Genomic DNA, 15848 nt, shown 5'->3' on the forward strand with positions numbered 1-15848 from the left:
GTCTGGCCAGTTCGACAATAGTCTGGCCAGGGATCTACTGTTGTTAGAATGGGAAAGAGAAAATGTAGCCCAAAGTGGTCATAAAACGTGCACATACAGTGAGGCGGATGGCGTTGCACCACTAAAGTTCACACGCCAACTCCGTGCACCACCGGTTGTGGTCATAGTTAAGTCGTTATGTTGATTCATCACATGAACTCGATTTTCTAAAAAAGTATAATTACATTTATATAACCCATCTGAAATAACCCAGCAAGAGTTCATCCTTTTGACCCCTATTTGATTCTTGAGACGTGACTCAAAAACGGGCTTTTGCCTGTACACAGGAAAGCGCCAACTGCAGCAACATATAAACCCATGGACAGCATTGTCTGCCCCATCTCATCCGGACACATTGAGGAGATGGAGGTAGGAACTCTTGAGAAGTGTTGAGAGGATATAGCCTACTGTAGGAGGGGACTGCGACGGGCGACAATGAGACAGGGAAAAAGAAGAGGAAAGCAAGAGACACGAAGAAAAAAAGGAAATGGAGAGAACAAGAGTTAAAAGACTATGGAGAGCAAAAGAGAAAGTGATGAAAGAAAGAAAAAAAAAAGATGATGGAAATAGCTGTCTGCTGTAGATTTAAGAGCCTAGAAATCAATCATGTCCCACTAGGACATTGTTGAACACCCCCTGCACCCCCCCCCCCCCCCACCTCTCCACCCCCACCTCAGCCTTGGCACTGTCCACGACAAATTTCTGTCAATTACTCTAAAAGCTTCGGCCTTTAGTGCGCCACGCATACCTTCCTCCCTTGCCACGTCTAACCAGCGTGCCAGAATGAGGAAGGTGTTTACAGGTAAACAATGCCTGGACATGATTGCATTTCCTCTGCAATCCCTTCATGTTTCACATCCTTGGTGTCCTCAGCGCACAGACAACCTCATCAGAGAGAGGACATGACAGAAGTGAGGTCATCAGTGGCCGGTGGAGTGACTTCTCTCCAGCTCCCAAACATCTGCCCCCGCTCTACATATTCACACATACTGCTTCCAAAAACAGTTCCCCTGACGTGGCCTTTGTCATTAAAGCCCCACGTTGCCATAGTGATGGGAGACAGCCTCTGTTCGGGTTCATAAAGCGATGACACCCTCTATTCCGGTGTCGCCATGGCTAACCGTGTGATTAAAGGTCAGGCCGCCCGATTCGTGAGGGGGGTGTGCAGCCGGCTGACGCTGTGATTAGTTTACCCGCCCAATGGGTTCCCTCGGTCCGCAATTAGACTGTGCTGCAACCAGATAGCTGGCCTGAAACTGCACTAAAATCATATTCCTTTCACTCAGCCAATTCTGCTGAGGGCGTCTGGGAAATGACGGCAGCTTGTGCAGTTCAACTCCAACTCTGGCTGTGTGAACTGATCCCGGGGAGAAGGTGTCACGGAGCAGACAGGAAGTCAGGTATAACAACAAAGGGCGTTGGCAGGTGTTCCTAATCAGAATCTCTCTGCTGTCCAGAACATTCTACAGGGGCGTCACTATGACCGTGCATGCTTTGTTCCAGAGCCTTATAATAGAGCAAGGCTCTCCTTTATACGGCTCTGGGGCTCTCTGTAGGGGTCTGCTTTGTTCCAACTTCATCTTAGGGTCTGGATTCCAGAACTCCTCATTTTCACAAACCTTTCAACCGCCCAGAGTTAAATGGCAAGAAATGTCCCTGATTTCCATGACATTTCCACCTGTCACCTTCCTTTCTTAGGCTAAAAGAAAATGATAATTTGGCAGAAATAAATGTCTTTATTTAAAACTAATGATTTCAATGTGCTGCAATTTGACATTTGACATTAGGGCTGTCACTTTTGTGAAAAAATCCTGTCGATTTTTGAGACATTAGTGTTCATTGAATCGATTGTAAAATCGATTTTTCATGTCTAAAGACATTTCCATTTTCAACACCAAATATAGGCCAATCCACAAACAACTAACAGGCATTAGGACGAACGTAAAGAGGGCGCTTGTAGACGCACAAGACAGCTCTATTTCTGATGATTTATTGGCGTGAAGTTTCGTGCACAATGACAAACAGGAGTGCAACATTCTCAAAAAACAATAAGCAGAGTGGACTGCCATAAAATCAGTGAAAATCATTACAGCAGGCTTTAACGTAGCTGTGTCTGTGTTTACGATTAGTAATGTCAAACAAATTTCGCCTACGTAGAACTCACGATTGCACAGTTTGTTATTCTCCATAGTTTGATATACCCAAAACCCGAAGTGCTTCCACATCGAATTCCTCAAGTTATTAGGGCCCATCACTCGTCTCTCATGTCGCACAGGTTGATCGCGTTGTCCTCAATTTTTTGGCAAAACACGAGCAACACAGCAGCCGATTGAAACAGCTGTTTCCGCTGCGTAAAATTGGTGGGAATTTTCTTTTTAGCTTTCGCAATCAGGCCCGGATCTAGGCTGCTCAGATTGGGGGGGGGCAAATAGAAATTTGGGGTGGGCACAATGAATCCCCCCCCCCCGCTCAGTTTCACCTACAAATGCCTTACTTTTTACCTTAAACCCGTATCTAATAGCAAACATTACATATTACATAGAACTGTTAATCATAGACCTGATTTTAACATTTACAGATATCTAGGTTATATTTAACATTTATTTTCTATGTGGCCTGTTATGAAATCATGTATTGAACAATTAAAGCACAGTTCAGCTTTAAGAAACTCAAATAGTCTACATGCATGCTTAGCATTTTGTCATCATTAAGGCTACTTTAACAAACTCTTAGTCAGCTGATTTTAATATTTACAGATATCTAGGCGATATTTGTAACATTTATTTTGTATTTGGCCTGTTATGAAATCATGTATTGGACAATTTAAACACACTGTGAAACCTGAAGCCCAAAGTTGGAGACATGCATTTAGACATTGCTGCAAATGTAAAACCGGACTACTCTGGAATGGCTAACTGTACAGGGGAATGCTTTACACCTTTTTATTCGGTAAGGTGTTTCTTCTAATATATGGTTTGTCATGTGTTCGGGAAAAATTCGTGAAGTATTCCACCGAGATGAATGGGTAGGGAGATGGGCGCAGAATGTAACATGATAAATTAAAGTTAATTTTCTCGCGAACCGTTTACCACAACATGCGGCCAACATCGTTTAAAAGCTGAGAAAAGCTCTTTCGTGTGATGTGATACATGTAATATCTTTGTGAAGAATAGGCTATCGGAATATCTATTTCAGCAAAGAATGGGTGATTTTGGACGCACTTTCTTTCTTGCCGTGCGCTGTCACATTCTCCACTGCTTAAAAGACATAGGCTAAATTAATTTGCGTTGTGAATGCTAAGCTTAATCAGGCATTAGGCTAAATAAAAATCGCTAGTCGGATGCAAAGCAGAATATAGAAAGACATGGGCACCAAGGCCACAGTGGCATGTGAACCTCCGATTTTCACGGCCAACGCAAGGGGCAACGACGTGGCCGCCGTAAAATTTCCACCCTGCTTATAACACAGTTAAGGAATGACCAATGTTAACAAACTAACTGGCTAGATCACCTTAGAAAGCTAACATGCACATTAGCTAAAAACAAACCTTATTCAAACGAGAATAATACAAAAAAGGTCTTTATTTAAACCAGCAACAAGAATCTATATTACATCTAGTAGCCTGTAACCTTTATGGAAATATAGCTAAGCCCTCTCTACTGAAGTATGAAACAGCAAGTGATTCACTCAGTGTGGAATGGTAGGGGAACGCGTCGCTGCTGCTCCGGTAGCTTATTTATACTATCCAACCAGAAAATCAGCACCCTCGAAATTCAGACGGGACGAATTAGAAAAGTGTGATTGGCAGATTCAATAGCTGTCAATTAAAATTGACCAATTAGGTGGGGCAGAAGAAATATTTGGAGGGGCATTGCCCCTCCCAGCCCTATTCTAGATCCGGCCATGTTCGCAATGCTTACTGCACTTCCGAATTCTTTTTTTTTATTTTTCTGCTTGTTTGTGATTTTTGTTACATCTATCTTTTTTATTTGTTTAATTCGTTTAAAATTAATAGTGTACATATTTGATTAAAATCGATTCCCTATTTTAGTTTTCGAAACTTGTGTTGGTTGGTCCAATCGATTGTGCAATCGATTTTCGAACGTAAAGTGACAGCCCTATTTGACATGATTACCCACTGACTTTCACAGCCAGTACATGTAGTTCTGGACAAAGCCCAATAAATGTAGATTTGGCATGACGTTTGTTCATTCACAATTATTCTTTTCAGACACTTTTATTCAAAACAACCTACAAGTGTCACATAAGACATAGTCATGTTCTAAATATAGTAAAGATGCTGTTTAATACACTGCTAGATAGTCATTCAGTACATTTTAAAATCATGGTCTGAGTCTTGGTTAAAGATTAAAATGATCATAGGTTGCTTTCATTTGTAATAAATTCAGTCATAAACAAGGCAGACTGTACTCTCGCTCTCTCGCCTTGTTTTCTATTCTTCCAAATAGGATGAGGACTCACATATAATCTATAAGACACATCACACTGACCAATAGGATGAGTGGGGCATTTATCAAGACTGACCAGGACTGACCAGCATTTATCAAGACCATTACTACCGATAATAACAGCTGTTTGTTTAATAACCCGCCAAGTCTGCGGTACATAAACATCATCAGGATGCAACAATCAAATGCACAGGAGGGATTTTTGGTGAAGACTAAAAAATACAGTTTTTAAATGGCTCAGCTTGCTCAGAAGTCTGCATACAAAGACATGCTGATGATGTCGTTCTTCACAAACACATAACCTTGAACGATTCAAGAAGAAGAAAGCAACCTCTTGTCGAAAGCAACTTCCAGGAGATCAGCACGAGTTCTGTGTGTGTGTGTTCATGTGTTTGAGGTTGAGGGGTGAGAGACAGATGTGTGAGTCACACGTTCATTTTCTCCATGTTTGAGATGAACTCTCTCTAACAAAGACTCCTCCCAACCCACGGGAGCAAGTTCACCCCATATGCTGCCGCTCCACTGCGACATAATTAACTTCGAGATGTACCCAGCGAGGACGCCGGTGAGCTTCACAAAGACAGGGGTACGGGTTCAACATGGCCCAGACAATAGTCTGGCCAGGGGTCTGGTGTCGTTAGAATGGGAGAGAAAATGTAGCCCAAAGTGGTCATAAAACGTGCACATAAAGCTCTATCCAACAGGTGGAACAATGTACAAAATCAATGTACTCGTTTGATAACAATGAGATATGTGGTTTTAGTGTGCCGTTACTGTCAAAGCCTTACTGTATAAGCTTTGTGCATAATCTCTAGATATTATAATACTCCAGATGCCTTTTCTGCTCATAGCACAGACAGACAGAGAGACAGACAGACACTTTATTCAGTCTCAGTAGCATACAGATATCACACACAACATTCACTAACAGCAGAAAATTATACTAAATAATGATTACCTTAATACTAGGCTGTGGGATGGAGGGAGAACGAGAACAACAACAACAACAACAACAACAACAACAACAACAACAAACAAGGCAAATAAAAAGGGACTGGCTGGTGATCAGGAGGAAATATGGTGTCTTATGGGGGCGGGGATAGAAGAGGTAGCAACAAACGGTACAATGAAGAGACAGACGAGAGGAAAGAGGGGTAGGGGTACTTACAAATGAACATTTGAAATATACACTGTATGTGTAACACGATTCTCACGCCTGGACCCACTAATCATTCAAGGGCCCTTTTTAAGCTATTTCAAATGACTGGAGTTGTTTAAAGACAGGAAAAGTGTTGGCTTGCCTTTTCAGCAGCCTCAGACAACTCCTTCATACGGATATATGCTTCAGCTGAAGACCAGCTAACGGATCAGGATGAGTGCGCTTGTGTTCTTGATGACGGCCTTGAGATTGTTTCGCTTACCTTTGCTGGAGTAACGTTGGGGTGGCAGGTCAAAAGGCACTGGGAACCCCGAGGAACCTTCATCAGCTGGGAACACGTTCTTCTGCACGCGGAACGTGCTCAAGTTCTGCAAACACAAAAAAGGAGCATAGGCATCAGAGGCTTTGCTATGGAGAGACATGCCATGAGATAACATCTGGATTTATTCTGGCTAATTCCTCATGTCTGCATTTGAACATCAAAGGGAGAAGACTAGAGAGGAGGAAGAAAGGGTTAGGAGAAAGCCTAATTATTAACACTAACAAGACACACTGCCACGGATCAAATAGAAAACAAATACAAGCCCTCAAACTAATCTCTCCTCTGCCAAATTTGTTGCAGCCTGTCTTTTACCCCAGACAATAATTCTGCTTCATCACTCCGAACTCAAAAGATAAATTACAGCCGCAATGAAACCAAACAGCACGAGCGCAATGTGACACATAAATGTCTTAAATGTCTGACGGCAGGGTGCTTCCAGTCATTCCTCACTAAGTGGTCGGAAACGTTTTCTTGCACATAGCATGAGTAGCCACGGGCAGCATTCAACCAGCACGGCTTCAAAACACCAATCAGCTGAGCATTCAGAGTGAGAGCACAGACACACACACACACACACACACACACACACACACAGAGTACCCAAGCCTATTATGTGTTTGAGACATGGCTATGGGGCTGGTGTGTGTTAGAGAGGGAGTGCAGGACCCCTGGATGCCCTGAAGCTGAAATAGATTGGGCATCAGCGAGGGGGGACCAAACCCATTATACAAGTCAACAGCAGCCCAGAACAAACACTGAGGCGAGATCCACTAGTCAACACAGGGCCTTCAATGTATATTGCCTCTATAAGATGAACAAAGCGCACTGGTCGAAAAAAGATGGTTTGTGTTGTGTTGTGGGGTGTGTGTGTGTGTGTGTGTGTGTGTAAATAAATAATAAAAGACAGGAATTGAGTGAGAGACACAAAGGTGAGATCTGCTAGTCAGCACAGGGCTTTAATGTATATGACCCCTATATGACGAACAGAGACCCTGGTCAAAAAAGGTGTTTAGTGTGTGTGTGTGTGATATTGTACAGTATGTTTGGGTTTAGAACGGGTATTGTGAAAGAGTGGAACATAACAAGGAGAATCAGAGTGACAGAGAGAGAAAGGGAGGGAGAGGTAGAAATACAGAAAGAGAGAGAGAGTGTGTGTGTGTGTGTGTGTGTGTGTGTGTGTGTGTGTGCAAAATATCTGGTAAATGTGCTCCCAAGTCTCTTGCGTTTAATAGCATGGCCATGTTGAAGGCAGCCACTTCTGATTGCGTACTCAGCCAGCTGAAGAGGGCCATCATCTCATTTTGGGCCTTTTTAACCTACTCTGGGTGAATATGAGCTTGATTATTAAGTGCATACTCTATTCGGAGCTCTTTTATCAAAATGAATTAAATAAAATGCAAAGTTTAACACATGCAACTTATAAAAGATTAACTCCTTTACACATGTAAGTCTTTATTGTAAATAACAGTCATTGGTCAGAATGCCAGTAGTCATTTATATTCCTTGTGATTAGTGGCACTGGTGGTGTGTGCTAACTGTACCGTTTCTCACCCAGACATTGGATGTTAGGTCTCTGATAGACTCATGCTTTCAGCCGCTGGAAGGACAGGTCAAATGCGGACAGTGGCTCTTAACAGACAGTTCTCCACAGCACCATAGCAAAGATAAGTCACCACTTATTCTGCCCTTGAAGCCTTTTCAGATGAATGTGCATCACTCTCGTGGCAATTCTGAGAGTAGTTTTATTATGAGCAATCCCACAAGACACTACTGCCGTGCAGGGTGTTTAATGCAGCCACAAGACGTTCTTTACATTTATTCATTTCATCTGTGTGTGGAGGCATCAGGAGAACCTGTTGCCATGGCTACGAGATTCAACCCAGACCGGTGACGGCCAAAAAGCGCACATGTTTTTGCTGTCTGTAGGCCAGGCCCAATTGGAGAACTGTTGCTGAACCCTTCATCCTCATAATGATCTGTGTCTGGCGCACGCACGCACGCACGCACGCACGCGCACACACACACACACACACAGCATGCCGTGACGGTCAGATAAAACTCTCCTGAGGGAGGTCGACGTGGCTGGGACCACGCGTGACGCGACAGCCTCCATTCCAGGCGGCTCGCTAACGACTTTATCAGGCGCCGACGCGCGTGACGTCCAGACGCTCTTTTGGCGCACACACCGCTGCACCAGTCTAAGCGTGCCAACGGCCCCACGCCTGCCCACACACCGCTGCACCAGTCTAAGCGTGCCAACGGCCCCTAGCCTGCCCACACACCGCTGCACCAGTCTAAGAGTGCCAACGGCCCCACGCCTGCCATGGCCTCCACTGACAGTCTCCTGGCATCACAGCCAAGACGCCACTACTTGGTACCTGACACACGACTGTGGCATGGCACTGAAACGCGTGTGAAGGTCACTCCGTTCCTCTCGGAGTGCCGCTGACATAGAGGAACGCAGAGTTGCTTTTCGTGCCAGTTCAGCAACAAGGCAGGGACATGAGGTTCTGTTGAGGTGGGAGAACAGCCTGACCAGGAAATGAGACGGATTTCAGTTCTGAGGTGCATGGACCTGGCACACACACACACTGCATGCACGCACACGCACGCACACACGCGCACACTTCTCTCACTCTCTATTAATCATGCCGACCTTCAATATCAAACTCATTAAATTTTGACAAATTTCTCAAGCAGTGTTTCCGCCGGTACTGCAATCAAAATGCTACCCCTCCAGATTTTTGCCCCCTTACCACCAAAGCACTCAGGCACTCACACTATACATGCGATCAACCGGTCCCTTCACACATGCAGTGCCAGACATTTCATCAACAGTTTGTAGCAGGAGGAAAAAGGGAGGAGATGAGCTCTGACCGGCGGTGGAACTTCTGTGAGGGACAACGACAACGAGAGAGAGAGAGCGAGAGCGAGAGCGAGAGCGAGAGAGACAGAGACTATGGCCGGCTAACACAATATCCTATTTCACTCTTGTTTTTCATTTTTTCCTCCACCAGGGTGAGAACTGAACCAGGCTGTTGCTTAGCAACTTTTGAAGTAATTCTAAGGCTTACCCTGACAACAAGGACAAATTACCCTTTGAGTAGGTGAGCAGAACACAAAAGCATACCCCTTCACACACATGCACACACACTCTTACAGACACCCATATGAAGGAATAAGTGGAGTAAAGCTGTCCTCTGTGCTGCACACACACACACACACACACACACACACAGGAAGGGGAAAGACAAGTAAAACATTCCCGTGTCTCACACACACACAGATAAAACCCAAGTTTTAAGTGGAAGCCAGCTGACAGGCTGTCACCAAATGACATGACACTGCACAGTCCACAGACTCAACTGCCTCTCTGATCACAGGGGTGTGTGTGTGTGTGTGTCTGTGTGTGTGTGTGTGTGTGTGTGGGGGGGGGGTTGGAGTCCTTGAAGAAACACAATACCGACACACGACTAGGCAGCAAAGCTCAGCTCTGCCTCTCTCCCCCTGAAAACCACCTCCTGACCATTAAGAGGCAGCTTGAGAATATAACACATACACACACACACACACACACACACACACACACACACACACACACACACACACACACACAGTGGGTGCATAGTTTAGCTCAGTTCAGCGGCCTGCGGAGACTTACGAAGGCGGAGGGCAGGAAGAGCACTCCTAGCTCATAGGAGCGCACCATCACCTGCGTGTTGTTCTTCTCCAGGCCGCCCCAGGCTGCTTTGGACAGGTTGGAACTGAGGAGGAGGAGGAGAGGCACAGGGTCAGAAAAACACCAACATACACACGTTACAGTTCAGTTCAAGTGTGAAGGACCAATACATGGCTGCATGAATGAAAAGATGAATGGATGAATAAATGAATGGATGAATGGATGGATGGATGAATGAAATGATGAATGAATGGATGAATGAAAGAATGGATGGATGAATGAATGAATGAATGAATGAAAGGATGGATGAATGAATGAAAATGAAAGGATGAATGAATGAATGAATGAATGAAAGGATGGATGAATGAATGAAAATGAAAGGATGAATGAATGAAAGGATGGATGAACGAATGAATGAAAGGATGAATGGATGAAACTATGAATGAATGGATGAATGAACAAATGAATGAATGAAAGGATGGATGGATGGATGAATGAAAGGATGAACGAATGAAAGGATGGATGAACGAATGAATAAAAGGATGGATGAATAAATGAAAGGATGAACGAATGAAAGGATGGATGAACGAATGAATAAAAGGATGGATGAACGAATGAATAAAAGGATGGATGAATAAATGAATGAAAGGATGAATGAATGAAAAGATGATTGAAAGGCTCAGAGACTGAGGCTACATCCACATTATCCCATGTTGGTATTATAACAGAGTTTACATCCCTACGAGTGTTTTCAGCTTGGGTTCAGATTCGGTCTGTGCCCATATGATACCCAATAGACATGTATCACGACCCATGTTCCCACAAACAACAGATGGCAGCAAAGACAGCAATGCTACTCATACAGTGCACTAATGTGTCAATGGACCTCCAACACTACCAACATGAATAATAGTCAAGTCAAGTCAAGTTTATTTATATAGCACATTTCATACACAGAGGTCATTCAATGTGCTTTACATAAACAAAACCAAACGATAATAACAAATAAAAGCATAGAAGGGCAATATAGTCAAAGAATAGTTAAAAGGTAAAGATCATAATAAAAAGAAAACATAAAACACAAGGTAAAATCATTTAAAAATAAAGAATAATTAGTAAGCAAAAACAAAGGCAAAAGTAGTAAAAAAAGTAATAAAAGACAAAGTAGAATAATTATCGAGGCAGATTCAGAATTTGTAACTCGGCACAGTTAGCAGAAAGCATCTGAGAACAGTTTGGTCTTAAGTCTAGATTTAAAACTGGCTACAGTTGGGGCCTTTTTAATGTCATCCGAAAGTTGGTTCCACAGCTGAGCCATACATGCCCCAAGTGACAGCCTTGGTAGTCGTGGACACGTACACAGCTGATTTCCCCTTTTCTTCCGCGCAGGAGTCACGAATGCTGAACCAAGCGTGCATTTGCGTCATAGTATTCAAAGCTTTGTAGATTTAATTGTCCATGCTTGCTAGTACACGTCTCCGTAGTTTTGTGCAACAAGCATTTCCCGAGTCGTTCCGTTTCAGGGGCTTGAAAAACACCAGAGTAATGAAGACGACAGGGTGTAATGGTAAACAAATGTGCTGATGATTCAAATGAAAACCGAATAATATCAGACACCCTCTGAATGGGAGAATGACTGACCAGTGTGGCCAACCTGAGCTCTCCCAGGGCCCTCTGCCGCCCAGTGAGCGGGTGAGATGCTTAAGGACCTCTCCTCTCTGATACACACTTTAATCTTCATGAAAGGGAATGCATAATTCAGGCCTACCGGACTACACACACACACACACACACACACACACACACACACACACACACACACACACACACACACACTTTAAAATCAGGATTCAAACTCAAAAACCCTGCACATTTATTTTGAATTAACGTTTGAGAAAAAATATTCTTTGCTCTGACTGCTTTCAGAGCTGAACTCCAAGGAGCCATCCCCCCCACCACCCACTAAAGGAATAGAGGAGTGCATCAACTCAAGCTGTAGCAATGTCTTTACATTGCCATCATTTGAGATGTTTTGTTGCTCCTCCCACTGCCTATTCCCAAAAGAGTTGAGGAGGAATAGCTCCTGCCGTAGTTAAATGGCAAAGCAGGCATTTTTAATACCCCAGTGATTTTTACAATCCTTGTCCATGCCCACTCATCCGATCATTTTAACACTGATACTAATCTTTACTGGAAAAACACTCCGCCGGCATCATTCACACCTTATACACAGGGCACATCTCAAAAGAAGCTTCCGGAATGGTAGTGGTTGGTAGGTGGGTGGGGATGGGGCTATCAGATTGCTGGACAAGAGTCCACTGTCCCACTTATCACGTTATACATCCATTCAAATTAAACCCAACGTGAATAAACAAGAATCGGACATAAAAGTTTCAAAACAGAAAATGGATACGATCCCGCTGCCTCGCAACAGCCATAAACACATATGGCCGGGGCTAAGTAAATATATACAGTGATGACTCACATACACTCACACACACATGAGACCTTTATGTATAACACGCAGGCTGTAAACACAGTTATCAGTGCAAATACGTCCCTGTAGCTTTTTCCTCTCAACTATTTTCAGATGGGCTTAAAGGATGTTTTTCTTTCCTCCTTCTCGGTAAGCTATCATTTCTGATGCCCCATATGCAACTGCATTATATCAGGGCCGATGTCTATAAATCCGTAGTCACTAATGATTAGCCACACACTGATCGGCATGTACATCTTGGCCACGTCTTGTGCTCCTTTTTTGCGAACAGATGGTTATTCATAAAACTGTTCTCCATAACAACAACCTTTTTTCAGCAAGGGTGGGACAAGAGAGGGGAGAGCGATTAACACGCATTAATTAGAGCCACTCAAGAGTCTTTCAAGTGCCTGCGGGCCGCAATCTGTAACCAAGTCTCTTCGCAACTTCACCAATACTGCTGACAGACTGTCTATTTATGCATGCTAATGCAGCACACTAATGCTTCAATTCTCTGCTGGCTATTTGCATACTGGTAAAAAGCAATTTTTAAGGGATGGTAGAAATTTAGAAAGGTTTTCTGCATAAATGTTGGACACTTTTTATCTTCACCATCAGAGACAGACTGCCTAAGATTGAATAAATAGCCTTTCTGGTGTGACATGTGAACTTAGATAACCCTTCAACAATACTGAATGGATGCAAGTCTTTGAGACGGCTTCTTATCCTAGCAGGAGAAAAATAAAGATATATTTTGCTTAAAAGAAACCCATTCATAATGCAGGCACAGTAGTTGGCATAAATATTTCACAACTTGTTAGTAGTATCTTGACAGAAAGGGGCCATGGGTTTTTAAGTATAGTATAAGTATACTCTTTTGATCCCGTGAGGGAAATTTGGTCTCTGCATTTATCCCAATCCGTGAATTAGTGAAACACACTCAGCACACAGTGAACACACAGTAAGGTGAAGCACACACTAACCCGGAGCAGTGAGCAGCCTGCTACAGCGGCGGTTACAAGCCGGTTACAAGCCCGAAGCCCTAACCAGTAGGCCACGGCTGCCCCTAACCAGTAGGCCACGGCTGCCCCTAACTAGTAGGCCACGGCTGGACAAATTTTTGTTCAAATTTGTCCAGTACAGCATCTTCCAACATCTTCCTTGAGATGCAAAGACATAAAAGACATCTGGGTTGTTCATTTCTGGGTCACCATGGTTACTATGTCACCATGTTACCTACAGTGCTAACATCACACTATATGACACTATTTGATATACTGTTGATATACTGTATATAGGATCCCTTACTTACACTGTATGCAACGTGTTATACGTACCTTGTGACGAGGAACCAGGCGAGCTGTGTGAAGTCTGGGGATACCCTCATGTAGGTCTTGATGTGGGGCATCGCATGACTTCGCCCTGTTGTCTCTGCCCCCCAGCGACTGACACACACACACACACACACACACACACACACACTTAACCTTGACAGGTAAGGACATATATCAGCAATATGTATGTATTTTTCTCAGAGCTAAAATATAGAATATTATTCCCTGAAGAGCACAATCATCTTCCTGACTGGCAGTAGTACGAGATCAACTGAGTCACGTCACATGTCAATCAAAATCCTCAGGGTTCCATCTCCTCCCCTTCTTCCTTTCCATGGCTTTCATACAGACGAGATTACAGGACTGCTGCATGCACATTGCAACTCATTTATCAGTGCTGGTGCACTCTGTCTTCTGAAGGCCTCTGCCATTTATCTGAAAGGTTGTTGTCTTAATTAGCTGTGAAAACGGCTCGCAGGCCACCGTTTCAGGAGGACAAAAATGACCAAGGTTAATCTGGGCAACTTCTCATCTGTAGGAGGTGACAGTAGCCTGACGAATCTGTCGCACGGAGAACCATTAAGGATTTTCAAAACCTGAATCCTGTATGTACACATGGACTGGCCCAAGAGATTTATGGGGGGATATACAGTACATTACTACACTAACCAGCACAGTTGTGCCACTTCAGTTGTGCACAACCAGCAATTGTACTGTGCAGTGATGTGTTTATCTGTGTGCATGAGAGAGAGAGAGAGGGAGAGAGAGATGATTTCACACATGGCATAATGGCTCTAAGCAGCGTGCAAACACAGCGGGGTGTGCTGCAACCTTGAGGTGTTTCTATGGAACTCCATCACCACACTCTGTCTGGGATCTAAAAAGAGGCATCATTTGACACACACACACACACACACAGACAAGAGACACACACACAGCGCTAAGCTATGAAACACTTACTGGAAGTAGGAGTGAAGCCAAAGCTGCCGTTGGGCTGTTTGGATGCTGTAGGGCAGGGAGCCTCCAGCTGATCACACACACACACACACACACACACACACACACACAGAGACAGACAGACACACACACACACACACACACACACACACACACACACACACACACACACAAAGACAGACACACACAGATACAGACACACACACACCCACACACACACCGAGAGAGAGAGCATGAAATTACAGGTGAGAGAGTACAGAGGCAAATTCACTGATATGAGACAGACACATTTAGATGAAAGGTTTGCTTGAGCTCAACTGAACAAAATGTGCTCCCAATTCAAAGACCATTTTTAACCCATCTCACTCTCCCATTGAGAGTCTGCTGTTTCTAGTACCATTTTCTTTGCAGTCATCTGCTGGGGCACCAGTATCAGGGCAAATGACACCAAAAAACTCAACAAGTTGATTAAAAGAGCTGGCTCTGTAATTGGAAGTACACTTGAACCCCTAGAGTTGTTGAGAGAAGGATGTTGCAAAAGCTCCTTAACATTATGGAGAACACCTCACATCCACTGAACGAACTACTGGTCAAACAGAGAGTTTACAGCTGGAGGTTGCTCCAACTTCGCTGTAACAAGGACCGTTATAGAAAATTATTCCTGCCCACTGCCATAACTATTTACAACAACTCCCCTTTGTGCCGTGAGAGACAATGCAGTTTACAACCTCTTTAAAGGATAATTCCGGTTTTGACCTAAAGTGTGTTGAAACATTAGCCTAGAAATCTAGACGCGCCCCTAGCGGCAGCAAATTACATTTGCTGCCAGGGCTAGTCTAGCAACTCTCCGTTGGCTTGTGAGCTCCAGAAATCGAAACTTAATCAGGCATTGAAATCGTCGTTTGGTGGGCTTAACATAATGATTGATGGCAGAGTTGCAACGGTTTGGCTTGAATTCCATGCTACTTGAAAACAAATATCCTATTGTGTCCTATTGCGTGCAGAGGGAATTTGAAAGACAACTGATTATCCCGCCCCTCGGACTGAGCACTGCGAATGGTGAGTGCTCAGACCGTACATTTTAATGTGGGTCTGGCTCGCCAGGCTATTGAAACATGATACCGAGTGTGAACGTATGTCTCATAGCTCACCTCGGCTTGTCCCCTGCTACTACTGGAAGCAACTGAATCCATGCATTTCCACGGAATTATTTTTGGAATCTGATCCCTTATCATACTGTACCTGTTCATTCGTACTCGTCGCTCGACTTATTGTGACTAAATTCAAGATGGCGTCGAACGGTAAAATTCCTTAAGGTACTGTCTGTATAAATCGTCTTGTAAATAAACTACCAGTGCTTTTTCAAAGTTCTCCATGTCTCGTTTTAAATGTCAAGGCCCTCGGAAGTCTACC

The 15848-nt window shown here is 43.9% G+C and overlaps 1 protein-coding gene and 1 long non-coding RNA gene across 6 annotated transcripts in view; one reads left to right on the forward strand and one right to left on the reverse strand.

Moving 5' to 3' along the window:
• tdp1 (tyrosyl-DNA phosphodiesterase 1) overlaps positions 1–15848 on the reverse strand; it is a 44281-nt gene that overhangs the window by 7626 nt on the left and 20807 nt on the right. For 3 of the 5 annotated variants that reach the window (XM_042071729.1, XM_042071727.1, XM_042071725.1), the window contains exons 12-15: positions 14439–14505; positions 13482–13631; positions 9651–9753; positions 5930–6035 (exon numbers count right to left, since the gene is read on the reverse strand). In XM_042071729.1, coding sequence (XP_041927663.1) covers positions 5930–6035; positions 9651–9753; positions 13482–13631; positions 14439–14505 — 426 coding nt within the window. The remainder of the gene's footprint in view (positions 1–5929; positions 6036–9650; positions 9754–13481; positions 13632–14438; positions 14506–15848) is intronic. The other 2 variants (XM_042071726.1, XM_042071730.1) reach the window with 1 other exon arrangement.
• LOC121692816 overlaps positions 202–15848 on the forward strand; it is a 22036-nt gene continuing 6389 nt past the window's right edge. The window contains exons 1-2 of the long non-coding RNA XR_006025348.1: positions 202–214; positions 424–425. This is a non-coding gene — a long non-coding RNA (uncharacterized LOC121692816). The remainder of the gene's footprint in view (positions 215–423; positions 426–15848) is intronic.

This window comes from Alosa sapidissima, chromosome 19, assembly GCF_018492685.1.
Source record: "Alosa sapidissima isolate fAloSap1 chromosome 19, fAloSap1.pri, whole genome shotgun sequence".
Lineage (NCBI taxonomy): Eukaryota > Metazoa > Chordata > Actinopteri > Clupeiformes > Clupeidae > Alosa > Alosa sapidissima.